The sequence below is a fragment of the Malus domestica genome, chromosome 08 (genome assembly GCF_042453785.1).
Source record: "Malus domestica chromosome 08, GDT2T_hap1".
In the NCBI taxonomy this organism is placed as follows: Eukaryota; Viridiplantae; Streptophyta; class Magnoliopsida; order Rosales; family Rosaceae; genus Malus; species Malus domestica.
In genome coordinates this window covers 1,069,026-1,085,245 of record NC_091668.1, presented here as the reverse complement: position 1 = coordinate 1,085,245, position 16,220 = coordinate 1,069,026, and the positions used below count along the sequence as shown (strand labels likewise).

The window sequence follows — 16,220 nt, the reverse complement described above, 5'->3', positions numbered from 1 at the left end:
TTGCACTTTTGATAACTGAAAGACCCATGAAGTGTGGTCCGACCCAAACCAAATGAATAAAAAACATGTTCTTTTAGTCAAAAAGAAATTGTGTTTGTTGTTGTTTTAAGAAAGAAGAAGAAAAGGATGGAATCTTTTTGAAGGAATGGGCATTTATCGTTCTACATATTATGGATTGCGTTGTACAATTTTGTCCTTGTATTTCATCGTCTTTCCTTGGAGAAACACGCTTTTGTAGAAAAAATCTCATATGTTTGAGTATATTCGGCTCTATATATAGTGTTTTTAATACAAGGGATCCCATCTCTTGTGAAAGTCATATGAACCCTAACCAGCCACATCGTCGTCAGATTGCTCTAATGAAGTTTTTCTCATTCCTTAATCGAACATATGTGTTTTCCTATAATTTTCATGCGTAGATGGGATCTAATCTTTTTTTTTTCATTTTTCAATAGCATTTCCCATATTTTCTTTGATCTCTTAACAACATAAGAAATTAAAAATATTCTTGTAAGAACTATTGTTATCCTTAGTATTAAAAAATTTTCAAGGCATTTTAAAGAGAAAAGCAAAAGTTATTAGGTTTTTATTTTCAACGACTAGAAAATGTGAGTTTGCATCAAAAGGCACAAGGCTCAGACACTGACGACTGAGTGCGTGCCAATGCTCTATCGCATGTACGGTATCATTTGAGTACACTGCAATATCCAATGTGTTGAAATTACATCAAACACTGAGTAGATTCATATTAAATATTCGAAGAGTCATCGAAAAACCTTCTAATGTATATTTAACAGATGTTGATGAGTGTCCTAATGTACATCTGTTACTGCTTACAACAAATGGAATGAAAAGAAGCAGCTCATCTAAAGACGATGATAGTGATGGTGATAATAATGATGAAAAATATGTTAGAGAAATTTTATTTAAACTCATTTATCTTATTTCTATACCCAACTTATTATTTTTTATTTTGAAATTTCGAATGTGTCCAATAATTTTCTCTTTACACCCAAAATTCAAAAGAACAACAAATAAAAATAAAATTCAAGCACTAGGAAACTCCGGCCACCCTATCTCTCCAAATCCCAACCACTCTCAATTTCTACCCTTCCCCAACCCCCACTGCCACATTCCCTACAGTCCACTAAAGAGGATTGAAGGCTCCATACTTCCAGATCCATATGTTAGCCATCTGTATCAACAGTTAACATAAGATTTGACAATTACTCTAACTGCCAAACCATTAGCATCATAAGCATCACCTGAGTCTTAGCATTGATCCACTAGTCTCCCCATACATAGATCCCATGGTTACGAACAAGCACAGCTGTTGTTTTCAGGTAGGCTTCAATCTATTGAACATTAAGGCAAGCAAAATACTCATCCATATTGAAATTCAAAGTTTAATGTACTGATGTTTTTTTCTTTTCCAATAACAATCAAGCAGTTACTTTGAAAACAGAAAACCTTATCCATTAGCAAAGCTAACAATATGAAATGACAAAGAATTAAGTGCGTAACTGTGTCATGCATGCAGCTCAAGCATGTAGCAGCTACAAGTATTCTTTCTAGGTGATGGTGGTATCTCTGGGCGTTTACCATAGCTCTCAACTTCGATCCCATTAACTTCAATCCCAGCCAAGCTTTAGATACGCCAAATGGGTGAATCATGTGTTGGCACAACATAAAGACCCTAACGTAGAACAACTCAAGGGGTTTTAATTGTCCAGTACTTGAACGACAAGTTAGAGTGAGTGATGGCTAAGATTTTTGGGGTTTTCATTGTGGGTGGTAGGAGAGGTGGGGGGGGGGTTAGGGATGGGTAGAAATTGGAAGTGGTTGGGGTTTGGAGAGATGGGGTGACCGGAATTTTTTAGTGTTGTAATTTTATTTTTATTTTTTGTTCTTTTTTATTAGGGAATTTTAACGAAAAACACCCGGTATTGTTCACTTTAACGAAAAACCACATTTTTACACTAAAAAGTCAATCCTGATACTATTCACTTTACCCTTTATTTTGTCATTATCATTAGAACTCAAAGTTTTCAAGCCCTTTTCATTAGTTTTCCTTTTTTATTATGGATGTAAAAAGAAATTGTTGGGTACTTTTGGAATTTCAAGATAAAAAAAGATAAGCTAAATGTAAAAAGATGATAATTAAATGGGTCTGAATAAAATTTCCCAATATATTATCTTCTTTAAATTTCCTGGTCCAAGCTCTAACAGTCGCAATGAAATCATTGTTTGAGAATGCCAAATGAGTCTGAAATCTGAACCATCAAATTGGTGGGTCATCAATTTATAGGGTTTATCATAACAACTTTTGAACCGAACTCATCAAAATATGCCAAGTTAATTTAACCCCAACTCCGCAGCAGCAAAGAATTTCACCTAAATGAAAAAGTTTATGAAGAGCTGGCAGAAGAAACAATCTTGACATTCAATGAGCCAAGTAGTTGAGCGATATGCACAAACTACTTACTACAAGCCCACGAGCATGCGTAGAAGGTTTACGCACAATCGACGAGTTGTGATCAGTATGTAAGGAGAAATTTTTCATTGTGACGTGAATGTAGATGGTACATCACATGTTTTTATAGAAGTGATGGTAAACTTTATTTTGTAAGTTATTAACTTTTCAACACACATATTCCATTATTTGTATAGTGACACGTGGTGTATCACCTTATGTACCGGTCACACTCGTCTGTAAGAAAAATGTGTTCTTACGTTCGAGGAGCCAAGAATTTTTATTGACGGAATATTTCGTTGAAAAAATGAGCAGTAACGTTAAGATTTGTATTCAGATGACTGGAAAATTGCTTGCAAAATATTTGTAAATAGAAAACCCCATGTAGCTATGATAAAATTTTTAGTTGTAACGGGAATACAGATGATACACTACTTGTTTTTATACAAGTGGTGAAATTTTTTAATTTTTAAGTTATTAACCTTTTAACACACATAATCCACCATTTATATGAGGAAACGTGATGTACTATCTCGTGTGACGGTCACACTGAAAAATCTATCGTAGCTGTGGGCTGTCCGTTAAGAATCTGTGCTGGTATTAACAGTTTTAACGGATAAAAACTGTTTAAGTTAACCAGAGGCAGACAGAGCTGCACAAGATACGAAAATTATATGCACGCGCAGCAGACAAAAACCTAGAAACCAAGAGCAGGTGAACCAAGAAAAAAGGTCACTACCTCAAATTTAATATTAATATTAATATTAATTGCTTCTCATCTTCTCCCACAGGGTACATTTTGGTGTACGACAACCACCGCACCGCCGCCGTGAGTAAAGCCTCACACTTTATCAGATTTACAATTTCAAACCCAGATAATATTATCTCCATGGGCTCAATTTCTAGGGTTTAATCTTGGGTCAGAGTCAAATTTGTAAGAAAACAACCCCAAAAAATAAAGGAGAAAAACTTGAAAAAACAGAGAAGCAGGTCAGCAGCTTCGTCTTGCTTGTATTTTCAGCCATTTACTCCCAAAATCCAGACTTAAAAAGCGCTTTTCTTCACCGGAGCATGGAGGTTAATGTCTGAAAAGCGACTTCTTCGCAAGGAATCGTGAGACCCATGTCGTGATCGAAGCCGAACTCTTCCTCTGCTTGGTGAAGCAGGCTCTGGAACTCGGGCCGGGTGAGGAAGGAGATCGGTACGATGTATCTGCTTCTGTTTTCTCCGACATAGACGACGAAATGACCTTTTGGGACATCAAGAGGGAGGCCCTGTTCGTCGTAGTGCTGCTGCTTTTTTCCCAAGCTGGAGCACCTCTTGAGAATCTGCTTCAGGACTGCTGTTTGCGGAAGCCGGCTTGATTTTCTGATGGCCATTTTGGAGTTGATCGCTATGTGTTTGATGAAATGTCTCAGAGGGAGAGATTGGGGTTGTTGGGGACTTTAGAGCGAGAGGGGAGGAGGGTAAAGGAATTGTGTGAAAGTGCAGGAGTATTTATGGTGAGAAATTGAGAGTCTACGGGTAGAGAGAAACATAGTCATGTGGGGTTGTAGGGACAAGAGGACAGAGAGAGAGAGGGGGTTCTTTTGGGGGTCCGTAGTGAGCTCAAAGGACATGGAGGGAGGGGAGCCAACCCCATTGGGTTTACATACCATTGTTGCCCTCCAAAAGGCAACTTGGTCCCTCTCTCTCACGGAATAGAATTCTCTTTTCTTCAAATCCTCCTTACCTCCAATAATTTTTTATTTGAACGGTCACGATTACGTCAATGTCTGGTATTGACTTCTTTATAAGAGAGAAAAATAAGACAGTGAGAGAGGAGAGGACTAGAGGGAAAAGAATCCATAATCCCTCTCTCACTTAATCGCAATAGAACATATGTAGCATATTTCTAAATATTTATCAATAATATCATTATACAAGTGGAGAGATAATTGAAAAAAAAACTTCCCTTCATTCAACAATTACATATGACGTACGGCCCTATATTTAGGTCATTTTGAAAAATCTCTCCATATTATTAATGCATTTTTACAATATTGAAACAAAATTTATCTCTGTTGTTGTACATTTACTTTGAGAAGCATCCCACCAAGTTTCTACTGCTCATTTGTACTTATTTTTACCTTCTAGTGGTACTTGATTCAAATTTTCCCCATGCAAACTTAGTCCAGATATAAAACAGATGTAACAAATTATTAATATTTTATTAATAATGTGTTGATGTCATTGTCATTTACAAAATGTATTAACTTGTTATCGATGATTTTTAATAATATCCATATAAATTTTGTCCACATTGGTGTACAACTTCAGGATTACAATCTGGGTTTGAAAACCCTGAATACAAGGAGCTTTTTAAAATACAAACATAAACACAAGATTACATACACAGCTTTGCGTACAACAAATATTTGAAATACAAATCCTAAAAACTAGGAGTATCAGAAAGGATAAGAGTTTGATCAGAATCCCAACTCCTTAGATTGTGGTGAGTACAGCTTGACCTTGACTTCGTCTTACACCAATTTCCTAGTGCTCATTTCTTCTGTACTTATTTATTTATTTATTTGTGGTGTTTGATTTAGATTTTGGGTTTGAGATTTACTTCGGATCTTTGTGTCTGAATTCTTTGGACCGAGAGATCCATACCACCCAATTTCAATATTGCAATCTGTATTAATTCATCACACTGACTCATTTCACAAACATTCAAAAAAATTAAACAGCACAAATTTGTTTCTCTCTTTCTTGAACAGTCCGAATCTTTCAGTCCGCATGGTCCGGACACAAGATCCAGAGCGGATCTCATTTCCAGATTGTGTACCAAGGATAAAGGGAAAATAGTGAAATTTCCTGGAAATTAATATTGACTGTAATATGTGAGGCAATGACCAGTGTACATTGCTATCATCAGCGTAGGCCAGCTCTAGTAGGGCTAAAGCTACCAATAACTTTATTTTTTTGCAATTTTCATGGTCTCTGTTTTCAATCAACCCTACTCTGTTTGGAATGCTGTTTCAATTGGACTTGGATTGTCTGACCTCCCATTTAAGTCCCCTCCTCGTGCCCTCTTGTTTTGTGTGGTCACGGTTAAGCCACGTTAATATTTTATATTATTTTTTTATAAAAATAATAAAACAAAAAGAAATAGTAATATAAAATGTTGACGTGGCTTAACCGTGACCACAAAAACAGGAGGACACGAGAAGGGCACAGAAATTGGAGGGCAGACAATCGAAGTCCGTTTCAATTAGGGTTCAGAGTTTTCTTTGTCTCCTCTTTTAGGGTTGTTTGACACATTCTTCGATTTCAATTGTTAGTCAAAGAGAAACTTGCTTACATTCACAACAGCACTTCAACTCAATAAAGTATTATCGCGTAAAAAAAATTAAAACATGTGACAACTTATCTAAGATAATTAGTAAGCAAATTTAAAAAACGACTCGACAAGCTAGTGTAAAATTAAGATGTATCAACTTCGAGAAATATGTTCTCCATACGAACATTATACGATCTCCAATTATGAACTTTATTCCACCCTAAAAAAAACTTATGTACTTTTTGGTTCGAGTGCCAGAAGATTTGACTGCATGATTTCAAGAAATTCTCACAGTTTGGGGATTTTTCAGAGTTTTATTTCTAATATTATTTTCCTTTTGGAGGTTTGGAAGTATTTAAACCTTCTTATTCATATTATCAAATAAACTTTGAGATTCTCCCTCTAGGGTTTATGGTTGAAAATCCGTACTAGCATGTTGTTTCTGCCATTAACCATGTTTGATTGAGTTGGGATACAGTCAAAGTCAACTGTCTTGCTTCAGTAGTTAAAGATGTATCTATTAACTTACTAGTCATAAGGACCTCGACATAGTTTGATTGCAGTTAGCCAGTTACCATCGTAAAAGGACGACTCAGCCCACGAACAATTCTTCGAGTCAGTTGCTACAGTGAATATACTAGGGTTTTTATATAACGCGTGTGTGTGTGTGTGTAATTATTTACCATGGAATCATTCACATTGATGTTTATATCTCAGCATCTGCATGTATGCATGTACAGAAGCTACGTACGACGCAGTAGTTGCCGGAAGCTGTGGTGTGGAGTGTAGGGCTGGGTCATCTTAAATGCTTGCTGGGTTTATCATTTTTCATGTTTTCTTTCTATATATAAAATCATTGGCAGATGAGGTTGCAGATTTTTTTTTTCACATGCACATCCACGTTTGCTTGCAGCATTTTAAACGGCTAATGAGGCCCCCAGACACCACCCCCCCCCCCCCCCCCAACCGGGCCACCCACTGTGCACCCGTGACTATGAATCATTCCTGCCGGGATACGTATACAGTAACTTGGTCAATCCGAGTTAATGGTTGAGAAAATTATGGAGCCTTATTTGGTTAGGTTTAGGAGTCCTTATTTAGTGCAATTAATTATGAAAACCTTATTTAGTTGACAAAGAGTTCGTTACCATTTAGGACTATAATGAAATCGTAATTGATATGGAATATCCCTTTAATCAGTTAATAGGCCGGATTAAAGGGATGAGCGTCTATATATTAGGAGGTCCCTGCACTCACAGCATCATCCTATTCTAGTGCAAAACCCTATTTTTGTGCACAAGGAATCTCGGCTGCTAGAGTGTAGAAGTTCCTCCTTGAAACCCTAGCAGTCATGGCTTCTTCTTCTTCCTCCACTTCGGAAGATAAGTTTATTTCCCTTTTAATTGTTTGATTGGTTTATTGTAGTTATATTTGTTTTATTTGTGATTCTAGTAACTTGTTGATTTTCAGATTACATCTTACATTCTCGTTGCTTTGGTGTTTACGAAAACCTAATAACCAAACAATAAATCTTCTTTTTCCCATTAGGCAACTAAGAAAGTAGCCAAAGTTCATGGAACATGTTAGAATTGAGCGTAGCCAAGTTGGTTAGAATAATGTGTTTTCCCATAATTTAAGAAGAAAAAAAATCATGGAAAGGGCCTGCATGTTAAGTGAAAGTGAGACTTGCTTAATAAACTAATATATATACATATACATATACATACATATATACATACATATACATACATATATATATATATATAGCACTTGGTTATTGTTGATGTTTCTAGTTAATCTAACAGAATTAAATGGCTATAAACGAAAGAAGATGGCCTTGTCTTTAAGATCTCCTAACTCATCGATCTATCTATTCCTATATTAATTCATATTTAGCTTTACAAATAACAACGGATAGAGAGGAAAATGGCCTGTCTTGTGGTCTGCTAGTACGTACCACCAGCAGTACATATATACAAGTTTTTTCTTAGTAAGGATCTTGTTCTACTGTAGCAAAAGGCGTCGAGAGATCTTCATAGGAACCCTGTAGTTACGGTATAAGATTTTTGTAACATGAAGCAAAACTGGGAGGATGGTGAAATGTATACATGCATGCATGGTTCATGCGATGGTTCTATACCTAAGAAACTGGTCATATGTACGTATGGCCGAGATACCAATAGGAGCAGTGTCATAATCCGATCATAAATTCAAAATTCAGTGAAAAATGGTACTACCGCTCGATTGCTGCTCATATATTGCTACCTTTGCTAGCCTGGCTGTATTAAATAATTGCATGAATTAACCCAATGATGTGGATTCAATCGAGGGGCCATTGCCCCTTCCCCCCGCACGTTCTGAGGTGTAGAAGAAGGCTGTGCTTCTCAACTATAACATTGCCCATTTAAATGCTCTTATACGGCATTTGTCCGGCAATGTCTTCCCCGTTTTACCATCATCAGTACTAGAAAGCCAGACAATTAATTAGGTGGCCATTGTACTTGGTGTGTAAGGCTTCAAGTCCTTGACCTTCTGTTTAGATTGAAAATTTGAAACTTAGGAAGGACTACAACTAGTGAGTTAACTCGATCGAAGACTTGACAGCTTGATTGATTTGCGGCCATTCATTGCAAAACCGCGTTCATATAGGGTTTTCCAGTATGGACTGGAGCATAGCATGCATCGGGATCCTTAGTCGTTGGATCATTAGCCATTGAGTTATTGGCTGCATATTCAGCCTCTTGATCATCTAGCTCATGCTATGGGCCGGTTCATTCTAGAATTTTCGGTTCATATAATCTCCGTACGACTCACGAGTAAATCTTCAGTAGGGTTGCCTAACTATCAACTTTGGGTAGGGTGAAACTAGCTTGGGTCCATTTTTATCGAAAGGTGTTATACAGATGACGTGATACGGACATCTTCACTCGAGTTTCTCCTCCATCTCCAGGACGTGTTTGGGGGCATCCCTATCCAGCCGTTCATTCACCTTGTCCATGCTTAGTGTAGGTTCATATAATATCCATCGTGACTCAACGAATAAATCTTCAATAAGGTTTCCCGACTACGTACTCTCACACCGGGTCAAATCAACGCGGTACTAAAATGCAAGGGGTCCAATGCATTTAAAGAGGTGTAATATAAATGATGTGAACATAGCATTTTCCACACAAGTTTTTCTCCTCCAGCACATGGTGCAACAAACCCTATTTTCCAAAACTGTGTAAACGTGAGAAACTCGGTTGCATGACAACGCATATTAAAGGAGGGAAGCTAAGCTGGTATGGACTTGAAGGCTTTAAATGCAAACTTTTTGACCGGGGCCATAGGGTTTTGCAATCTTGAAAATAAGCCACCCCTTTGCAGTTTGCATGTTCTGGGGTTTAGATTGGTTTGGTAAATGGTGGATAAAAACAGAGAAAATAAGGATATGGACCCCCTTCTTTGTCACCAAAGGCAGTCACTGACTCAGACTGTATGTACTAGGGCAAGTCCTCTTCTTTTGTGATGTAGCTAAGCTTGGGCAGAAAGTAGAACCAGAAAATGACCCAGCTAGCACATGCATTTGCTCCCAAAGAGATAAAAGCACAACGCAACAAGCACTTGAAAATATAGTCCCAAACATAACCCTAACACTTAAAACATGAAAACTTGCCAAATATGGAAAGAACTTATACCTTTATGATCACCCCCTCTCTAGTCCTTTAGGTATTGGGTATCTAATAGAGGTTTGCTAATTGGGGATCATTGTTAAGTATCCAAATTAGATGGGTATCAAAAATACTTATTGAGTACTCAACTCCTCCACTTGAATTGGTGGTTTCTTCAATTTAAAGGTCATTTTTCAGAAGGACCTGACCAAAATGATTGACGGTGGACAATCTTAAGGACCACTTCTATCGATTTTAAATCTTAGGAATTAAAGTGGGGAATTATGACAATCTCAGTTACCATTTTAGTTAAAAAGCTTATATAGTGTTGTATTTTATCAAGTTTGTAATGTGAGATTCTTACATTCGTCAATAGTCCATGCCATAGAATAGCCACCTAATGGGTTTCAAGTGTGGTTGGTTACATATCGACCATTTTGATTAAAAAGCCTAAAATATTATAACTTGATTATAAGCGCAAATGGTATTACTGTTTCTTCACATCAGCCTAGGTGATGGGTTCGAAACTCGTCATTTGAACCTTGACCCTCTAAATAGTTAAGGAAAAACAATACTCCACCTTTCCACTTGTTGATTTGTTAAATGTATTTGTACTATTAGAATTTAAAGAAACTCAAATGAAAACTAAACTTATTTTTTTTTAACAAAAAAATAAAATTCTTAAGTACATTTTAGGCCTCTAATTGACTTTCGCACAGGGCCCTTGAAATCTTAGGACCGGCCCTGCCACCGCCATTACCTTGTATATATATGATCAATGATGTACATAGTTCTGATGATGCAGACTGAAGAGAAAATGATCTATCATGGATTCAATTCAGACACAGAATAAAACATGTTTGAGACAACTAGGAAAAAAGTTTGAGGCAGACTACTCTTAACTACCAAATGGCGTAAAAACTAGCTTAGCTAGCTATCCTACATTACATAGAATTCATTTGGAAGTGCCTTTAAAATGGGAAAATGTTTTTGGAACCACTCTTTAGTAAAAATACAAGTAAATCATGAAAAAACACTTGAAGTGTTTTATGCATGAAGTACGTAACTGATACTTATTGTAGAAATCTCTTTAATTAAGTGCTTTTGAAACCCAAAAACATTTTCTCTAAAATATTTCAGTCATTTTAAAAGCACTTTCAAATGAATCCATATTGTTCTAAATTTCATGCTTTGCCCGAAAATCAGGGGAGAAATATATGGTTTTTATCACAAATGATCGTTAATCTTTCTTCCTGTCATACTCTGCTAAAAGTTATGGTACGATGCTTATGTGGCACATGTGTGGGACCCACAATGCCAATTACATTGTGCCAAGTGGATTCTATGAAGAATCCAACATCTGAAAAATCTTTGAGGTTTTTAAAAGCCATCACCCCCATCTCTTCCGGATTAGAGGGAAGATTTGGCCCCATTACAGCTCAGCTTCTGAACCTGGAGAACCTAAGTGGTTTACATGGAAGTAGCTTAACCATACGTACGTGCACATGTAATGTATTTCAGGTGGGGAAAATTTGTTCATGTCAAGTTAAATATTAGTCTAAAATACTACAACATAAGTGACCCACAACATAAACAAGGACAACATTCTACATATGGTTGGTTGAAATAATATTTGGTACACCGAACCGTGTTTTTGATACACTAAAAAATTTGTTCTCCATTTGAGGGTCCAAACCCAGGATGGATCATTTGTTCGTTCCATACACGGTCGCTTCCATAGCCCAACTTGAAGAGATTAGACTTGGAGGCGAAATACGAAGAAATAAAATATTGGAAAGCATGAAGAATCTTGTACATCGGGCACACCTTTGGGTTTGTTGACGAAATGTTATTTTCACGCTCTCAATTTCTTCTCTGCACTCATTTAAAAAAATATTGGTTTCTCTTGATTTTTTATTTATGCATTCAATTTTAAGGCTAGAAACAAAAAGAGTGGTGCATAAAGAGAAAAGAAGAACGTAGCGCAGAAAGAGAAAAGAACAATGAAAATCATTTCTCTTTGTCAAATTAAATTTTCCTAGCTGGAGTAGATTCAATAGCAAATAAGCAACTACCTGTACAAGTATTGGAGATTTGAAAATTTTCATCCACCTCTCTCAAGTGAAAAGCACAACAATAGGTTATGTCATGTTATCTAAAATTGGGATGACATGCAGTATTCCAAGTCAATCAAACTACAATGGATTTTAACTCGTACGCATGGTAGTATTGAATTGGTTTGGATACTCGTGGCGTTACGTTTATAGGTAAGCTTCACTCTAATCTCTTGTCAAAGGCCCAATCTTGGAACAACCTGGGCCGATTGATGACTTATATAGAGTTCAAATTCACTATTAGGCTACAACAACAACAAAATCTTATATGCAGATTTTCGGTTCACATTAGTTTCAAGAAAAAACTCACCCAATTATATAAAGCAAATGTTTCTCTAATCTCTTGTCAAAATCCCAATCTTTGAACAACCTGGGCCGATTGACGACTTATATAGAGCCCAAATTGACTATTAGGCAACAACAACAAAATCTTATATGCAGATCTTTGGTTCACATTAGTTTCAAGAAAAAACTCACCCAATTATATAAAGCAAATGTTTTCCTGGTTTACATAACCTCAGAAACAAAAAAGAAAAAGAAAAAAATTAATATGTTACAAGCATTATGCCTACTGGATTGGAAAACAAAAGATACTCTCCAAAAGGTCACCCCTGTGCTGGAAGGGCTGCATCGGTTATAATCTGGCTAGTGGCTACGCTCTTTCTGCGGCTAAACTGGAAATAACTTGGCTGAATACTCTGGTGTTAATCTATCACTGATGTCTAAGTGGATAACACTGCTTGTTGCTGCGATGCCTCTTCTGTTTGCAAGCTCTCGTAATAGTTGACGAGAACCTTCCATCCCGACGGACACATAAAACCATCAGGAGGGTTTTCGCCGCTCTTTGCATAAGCACGCATCTGAAACAAGTGTAACAAATTATGCAGAGCATACAGAAGAGATATGATTTTCCTAATCACTGATCAAATATCTAATTCAACGGTCGTGCACATACAATTCTATAAGGTTTAATGCAGCTAGCAACATCAGAGAATTTCATCATGTGTAGGCATTCGACACCCGTTGTAGTTTACACACTTGTAGTAAAGATTAAGGACTTATGCAGCAAACAAGGCTGTTCGACTGTGCCATCTGTTCATGCGTTGGTTCCAGAAAAAAACAATACCAAATTCGGTTCATACCTTGGTTCCAGAGATGAAGAGGAAATCTTTAGCGCGTGAAGGATCGAAAAATGCCATCTTCTTCTCCACAGTGTCATAAGCTGCCACCTGCAATTTATAATGAAACAAGAAGATTAATTGACGCACAAAATGGAGCAAATTATCGTCTCTCGTAATCAAGCATTGTATCCACGAACCACAACCAAGTCATCGAATAAAACTACCCTCTCAAGGGCCATATAAAACGAAGGAAGAATTCATCGGATCCAAACTAATAGAACTCTGATGTAACACATACATAAATTTCCGATAACATATATCAACCAAGCAAATAAGCACAAGAAGGAGCGCACCATATGTCAAGACTAAAAGCAACGTATAGTTTCACCTACCCTGAAAGGCAAAATATTGAGCTTCTCGAGCCCGGGAGCCATGCTTAACACCTTTTTCCCATGATCAGGGTCATATAGATCCCTCTTCTCTGTGGGGTGTCCCATACCAGCAGGATCACGGCCGACAATGTAGAAATTTGCACCTGCATTTATCCGAGCTTTGGCATGCCACTGTACTTCAGTTGGACCTGCGTAGTGCATAGGTGATGGGAATATACCCACAATAGTAGTTTCCGGGTCAAGAACTCCATCTTCTAGGACCTGAACAGAAACAAAACATATAAAAACTACCCATTTTCGACATCCCAATTTGCAATGCATCTACGGTACTTACAATGCAGAAGTGAAAAAACATCTGTTCAACAAAACGAAAATAAAAACGTAGATAGAATGCTATGGCAGGTCAAAATATTTTGCTAGTATATCTTGGTCAACCTATAGCAAATTTACAAATTATTCAGAGACAAATAAAGGGAATGCAGGGAGCGACCTTGCTATGTTGCTCCATCCGAACATCCAATGGCACATCGTCAGGCTTTGTGAAACCTCCCAAGGGATGAAGCAACAGTATTGGATTCTTGTATCCCATGTCCAAGAGTCGCCTGCGTGTGTCGTTCATCAACAAGGCGTGGCCATTATGCACGGGATTTCTCAACTGAAAGGCGAAAACTGCATCAGCTCGACGCCTGTCAAATTCTTTCCGGAGCTGTTGAGGAGAGAGCCTATAGTGATCAAGCCCGTCGTTATATTTGATACGGTCTAGTACTTCCAAGTCTCCGCCAATAAGCCAGTTTCCAGCCGGAGTGATCACCTCCTCAACGTATGGCAATCCCGGCGCGGTTGATCCCCAAGTCCTAGCAATCCTTTCTTCTTTGTTATGCTTGTAAATCTCAATGCTGCAACAAAAAAAAAGTCAAATTGTTAATTACACATGATTTTTGCCACAAGGAGATTCTCAGTAAATTGATAGCCAACAAATCAACATGTTCAGTTCTGTTGCATGTGTGAGTGTATAGTTAATTGAAATCACAATTAAACAAATTAAACAAATTGACTTTTATTAAAAGCAGAAACAAGTCTCAATCTTAAAATGACTGAAAGCGATTTTGATGAAAATATTTTTTAGAACAATTCTTAGTAAAAATCTAAGAGCTCGTTTGGATATGCTTTTAAAATGACTGAAAGCGCTTTTGTTGAAAATGTTTTTGGAACTAATTCTTAGTAAAAATGCAAGTATATTCTAGAAAAGCACTTTAAGTGCTTCATGAAAGAAGCACATAACTAGTGCTTCCTGAAAGAAGCACATAAGAAGCACTAGTTAAGTGCTTCTTGCAGAAATCACTTTAAGTGTTTTTGGAACAAAAAAACATTTTCTCTAAAAGCGCTTTCAGTCATTTTAAAAGCATATCCTTGAAGAGCACTTTAAGGTTTTCTACACGAAGCATATATCTAATGTTTCTTCCAAAATGCATTTAAAGTGCTTTTAAAACCTAAAATTAATTTCACCGAAAACGCTTTCAGTCATCTTACCCTGAACCGTGGGAACTTTGATTTTTGTTTACATCAGGGGCACTAAGCAAACAAATAATAACATTCCTTCCGCATGAATTCAGGTGATTATAAAAAAAGAGTAATAAATTTCCATGTGCAAACAATAAATATCAAATTAAAAAATAGTCAATAACCAAATCTTGATCGTTAAACTGATCAAAATCAAATATCGAAACATCCACAACGTGATTAAATGGTGACGATGGAACAATCAATTGCTAAACTGATCAAAATCAAATATCGAAACATCCACAACACAATTAAATAATGACAACGTAACAATGAAACGTTAACTGACATATTAAAAAATGATTATTTCGGCCAATTTCTCAATTGTAAATGCTATATAAAAAAAAAGAAAAAATTAACCTGTTCAATACGCCAACCAAATTACCATCCGGACCGACCAGCCCGACATCATTCGACGACCCGATTCTCTCCTTAGTCTCGTCGTCAATCGCCAATACAATGGGCAGTGACATGTTGACCAACGACCCGTCTTCGATTCGCAGCGAATTAAAATGCAAGCTCTGCAAGTACTGGTCTTCTCTCATAAATCCCCGCAGCGGGCTGGCCCACCCCTCGCTGACGACGTGTACCCACTCGAGATCAATCTTCGTCAGCCGCACCTTGGGCAGCGCCTCCGCCTTCAAAGCCTTGGCAAACCTCTGGCTCTTCGGCACCACGAGATCGACCAGGGCCCCGCCGTCGGGGTCGATCAGGGAGCTCTTGATGACGCCGGACTGAGGCGGGTGAGCGGAGGAGGCGTGCATTGTGGAGTTGTAGGCGACGGAGAGCAACGGGTCGGAGTGGTAGATGGGTTTGGTTCGGAATTTGAGCTTGAAGTGTAGGAGTTCGGTTTTGGGTTTGGAGATGCCGATGTTGTTGTTGTTGAGGAGATTGAGGTGGCGGTCGTGGAGTTTAATGGTGGGAGACATGTTGGTGGGGGTAGGGATTCGGGGGAAGGGAGGAGGAGGTGGTGGTGGAGGAGTGGAGGAGTTGTAGGGTGGAGATCCGGTTAGTGTGGGGGAGTGTAATGCGGTGGCCTCTAAATTTGGAGGCGAACATCTTCGTCTCGTGGGAAGCGAGCGCAGAGGGGAATAACTTGGTTGAACCGAGTGCGATCCACACGTTCGAGGATTGAGTGAGATTGTGGCTTCTGCTTTGGGGTGGATAAATTTTTAGTTCTGATGCGAACACGGAATGGTTGTGTTTTTATATAAAATGGTAAGAAATTTTATTTTTAAAGTTATTAACTTTTTAACAAACATATCTTAATATTTATATAACGATACGTGATATATTATTTCGTGTAACAGTCATACAGAAAAATATCTCATTAAGGTGGTCTCAAGTTGTTGGAGGACTCCGGGGAGCATAATCCAGAAGAAAGAAGGAACCTTTGTCAATTTTTGATATGGGCCGTTGCTTTGGAAGCTAATTGAGTGTGGTTACAAAGTTACTATAAAGGGTAGAGGTTTAAAGCCCACCCCTCCACTTATTGACGTTTTGAATTTATCGTTCATACGAGTTGAATCTAATATCTCTTATTTATAAATGAAGAAGAATATTACTAAATTACAATGATAGTGTT

General features: G+C 37.7%; 2 protein-coding genes across 3 annotated transcripts; both read right to left on the bottom strand.

Annotated features, from left to right (window-relative positions):
- Nucleotides 1-3,188: 3,188 nt before the first annotated feature.
- Nucleotides 3,189-4,096, bottom strand: LOC103420867 (protein SMALL AUXIN UP-REGULATED RNA 51-like). The gene has a single exon (XM_008358911.4). The coding sequence runs from the start codon at nt 3,850-3,852 to the stop codon at nt 3,535-3,537; it is 318 nt and encodes a 105-aa protein (XP_008357133.1). The 5' UTR covers nt 3,853-4,096; the 3' UTR covers nt 3,189-3,534.
- A 7,925-nt stretch (nt 4,097-12,021) lies between these two features.
- Nucleotides 12,022-15,842, bottom strand: LOC103440334 (ATP sulfurylase 2). Of its 2 annotated transcripts, none has more exons than XR_011583577.1 (5): nt 14,996-15,815; nt 13,566-13,971; nt 13,076-13,336; nt 12,518-12,791; nt 12,022-12,422 (listed from the first exon to the last, which is right to left on the bottom strand). XR_011583577.1 is itself a non-coding variant. In XM_029106564.2 (5 exons), the coding sequence occupies exons 1-5, from the start codon at nt 15,562-15,564 to the stop codon at nt 12,285-12,287; spliced, it is 1,461 nt and encodes a 486-aa protein (XP_028962397.2). In that variant the 5' UTR covers nt 15,565-15,842; the 3' UTR covers nt 12,022-12,284. The 2 variants fall into 2 exon arrangements, 1 of the variants encoding a protein (XP_028962397.2); XM_029106564.2 differs by having other exon boundaries at nt 12,705-12,791; nt 14,996-15,842.
- Between the last annotated feature and the right edge of the window lie 378 nt (nt 15,843-16,220).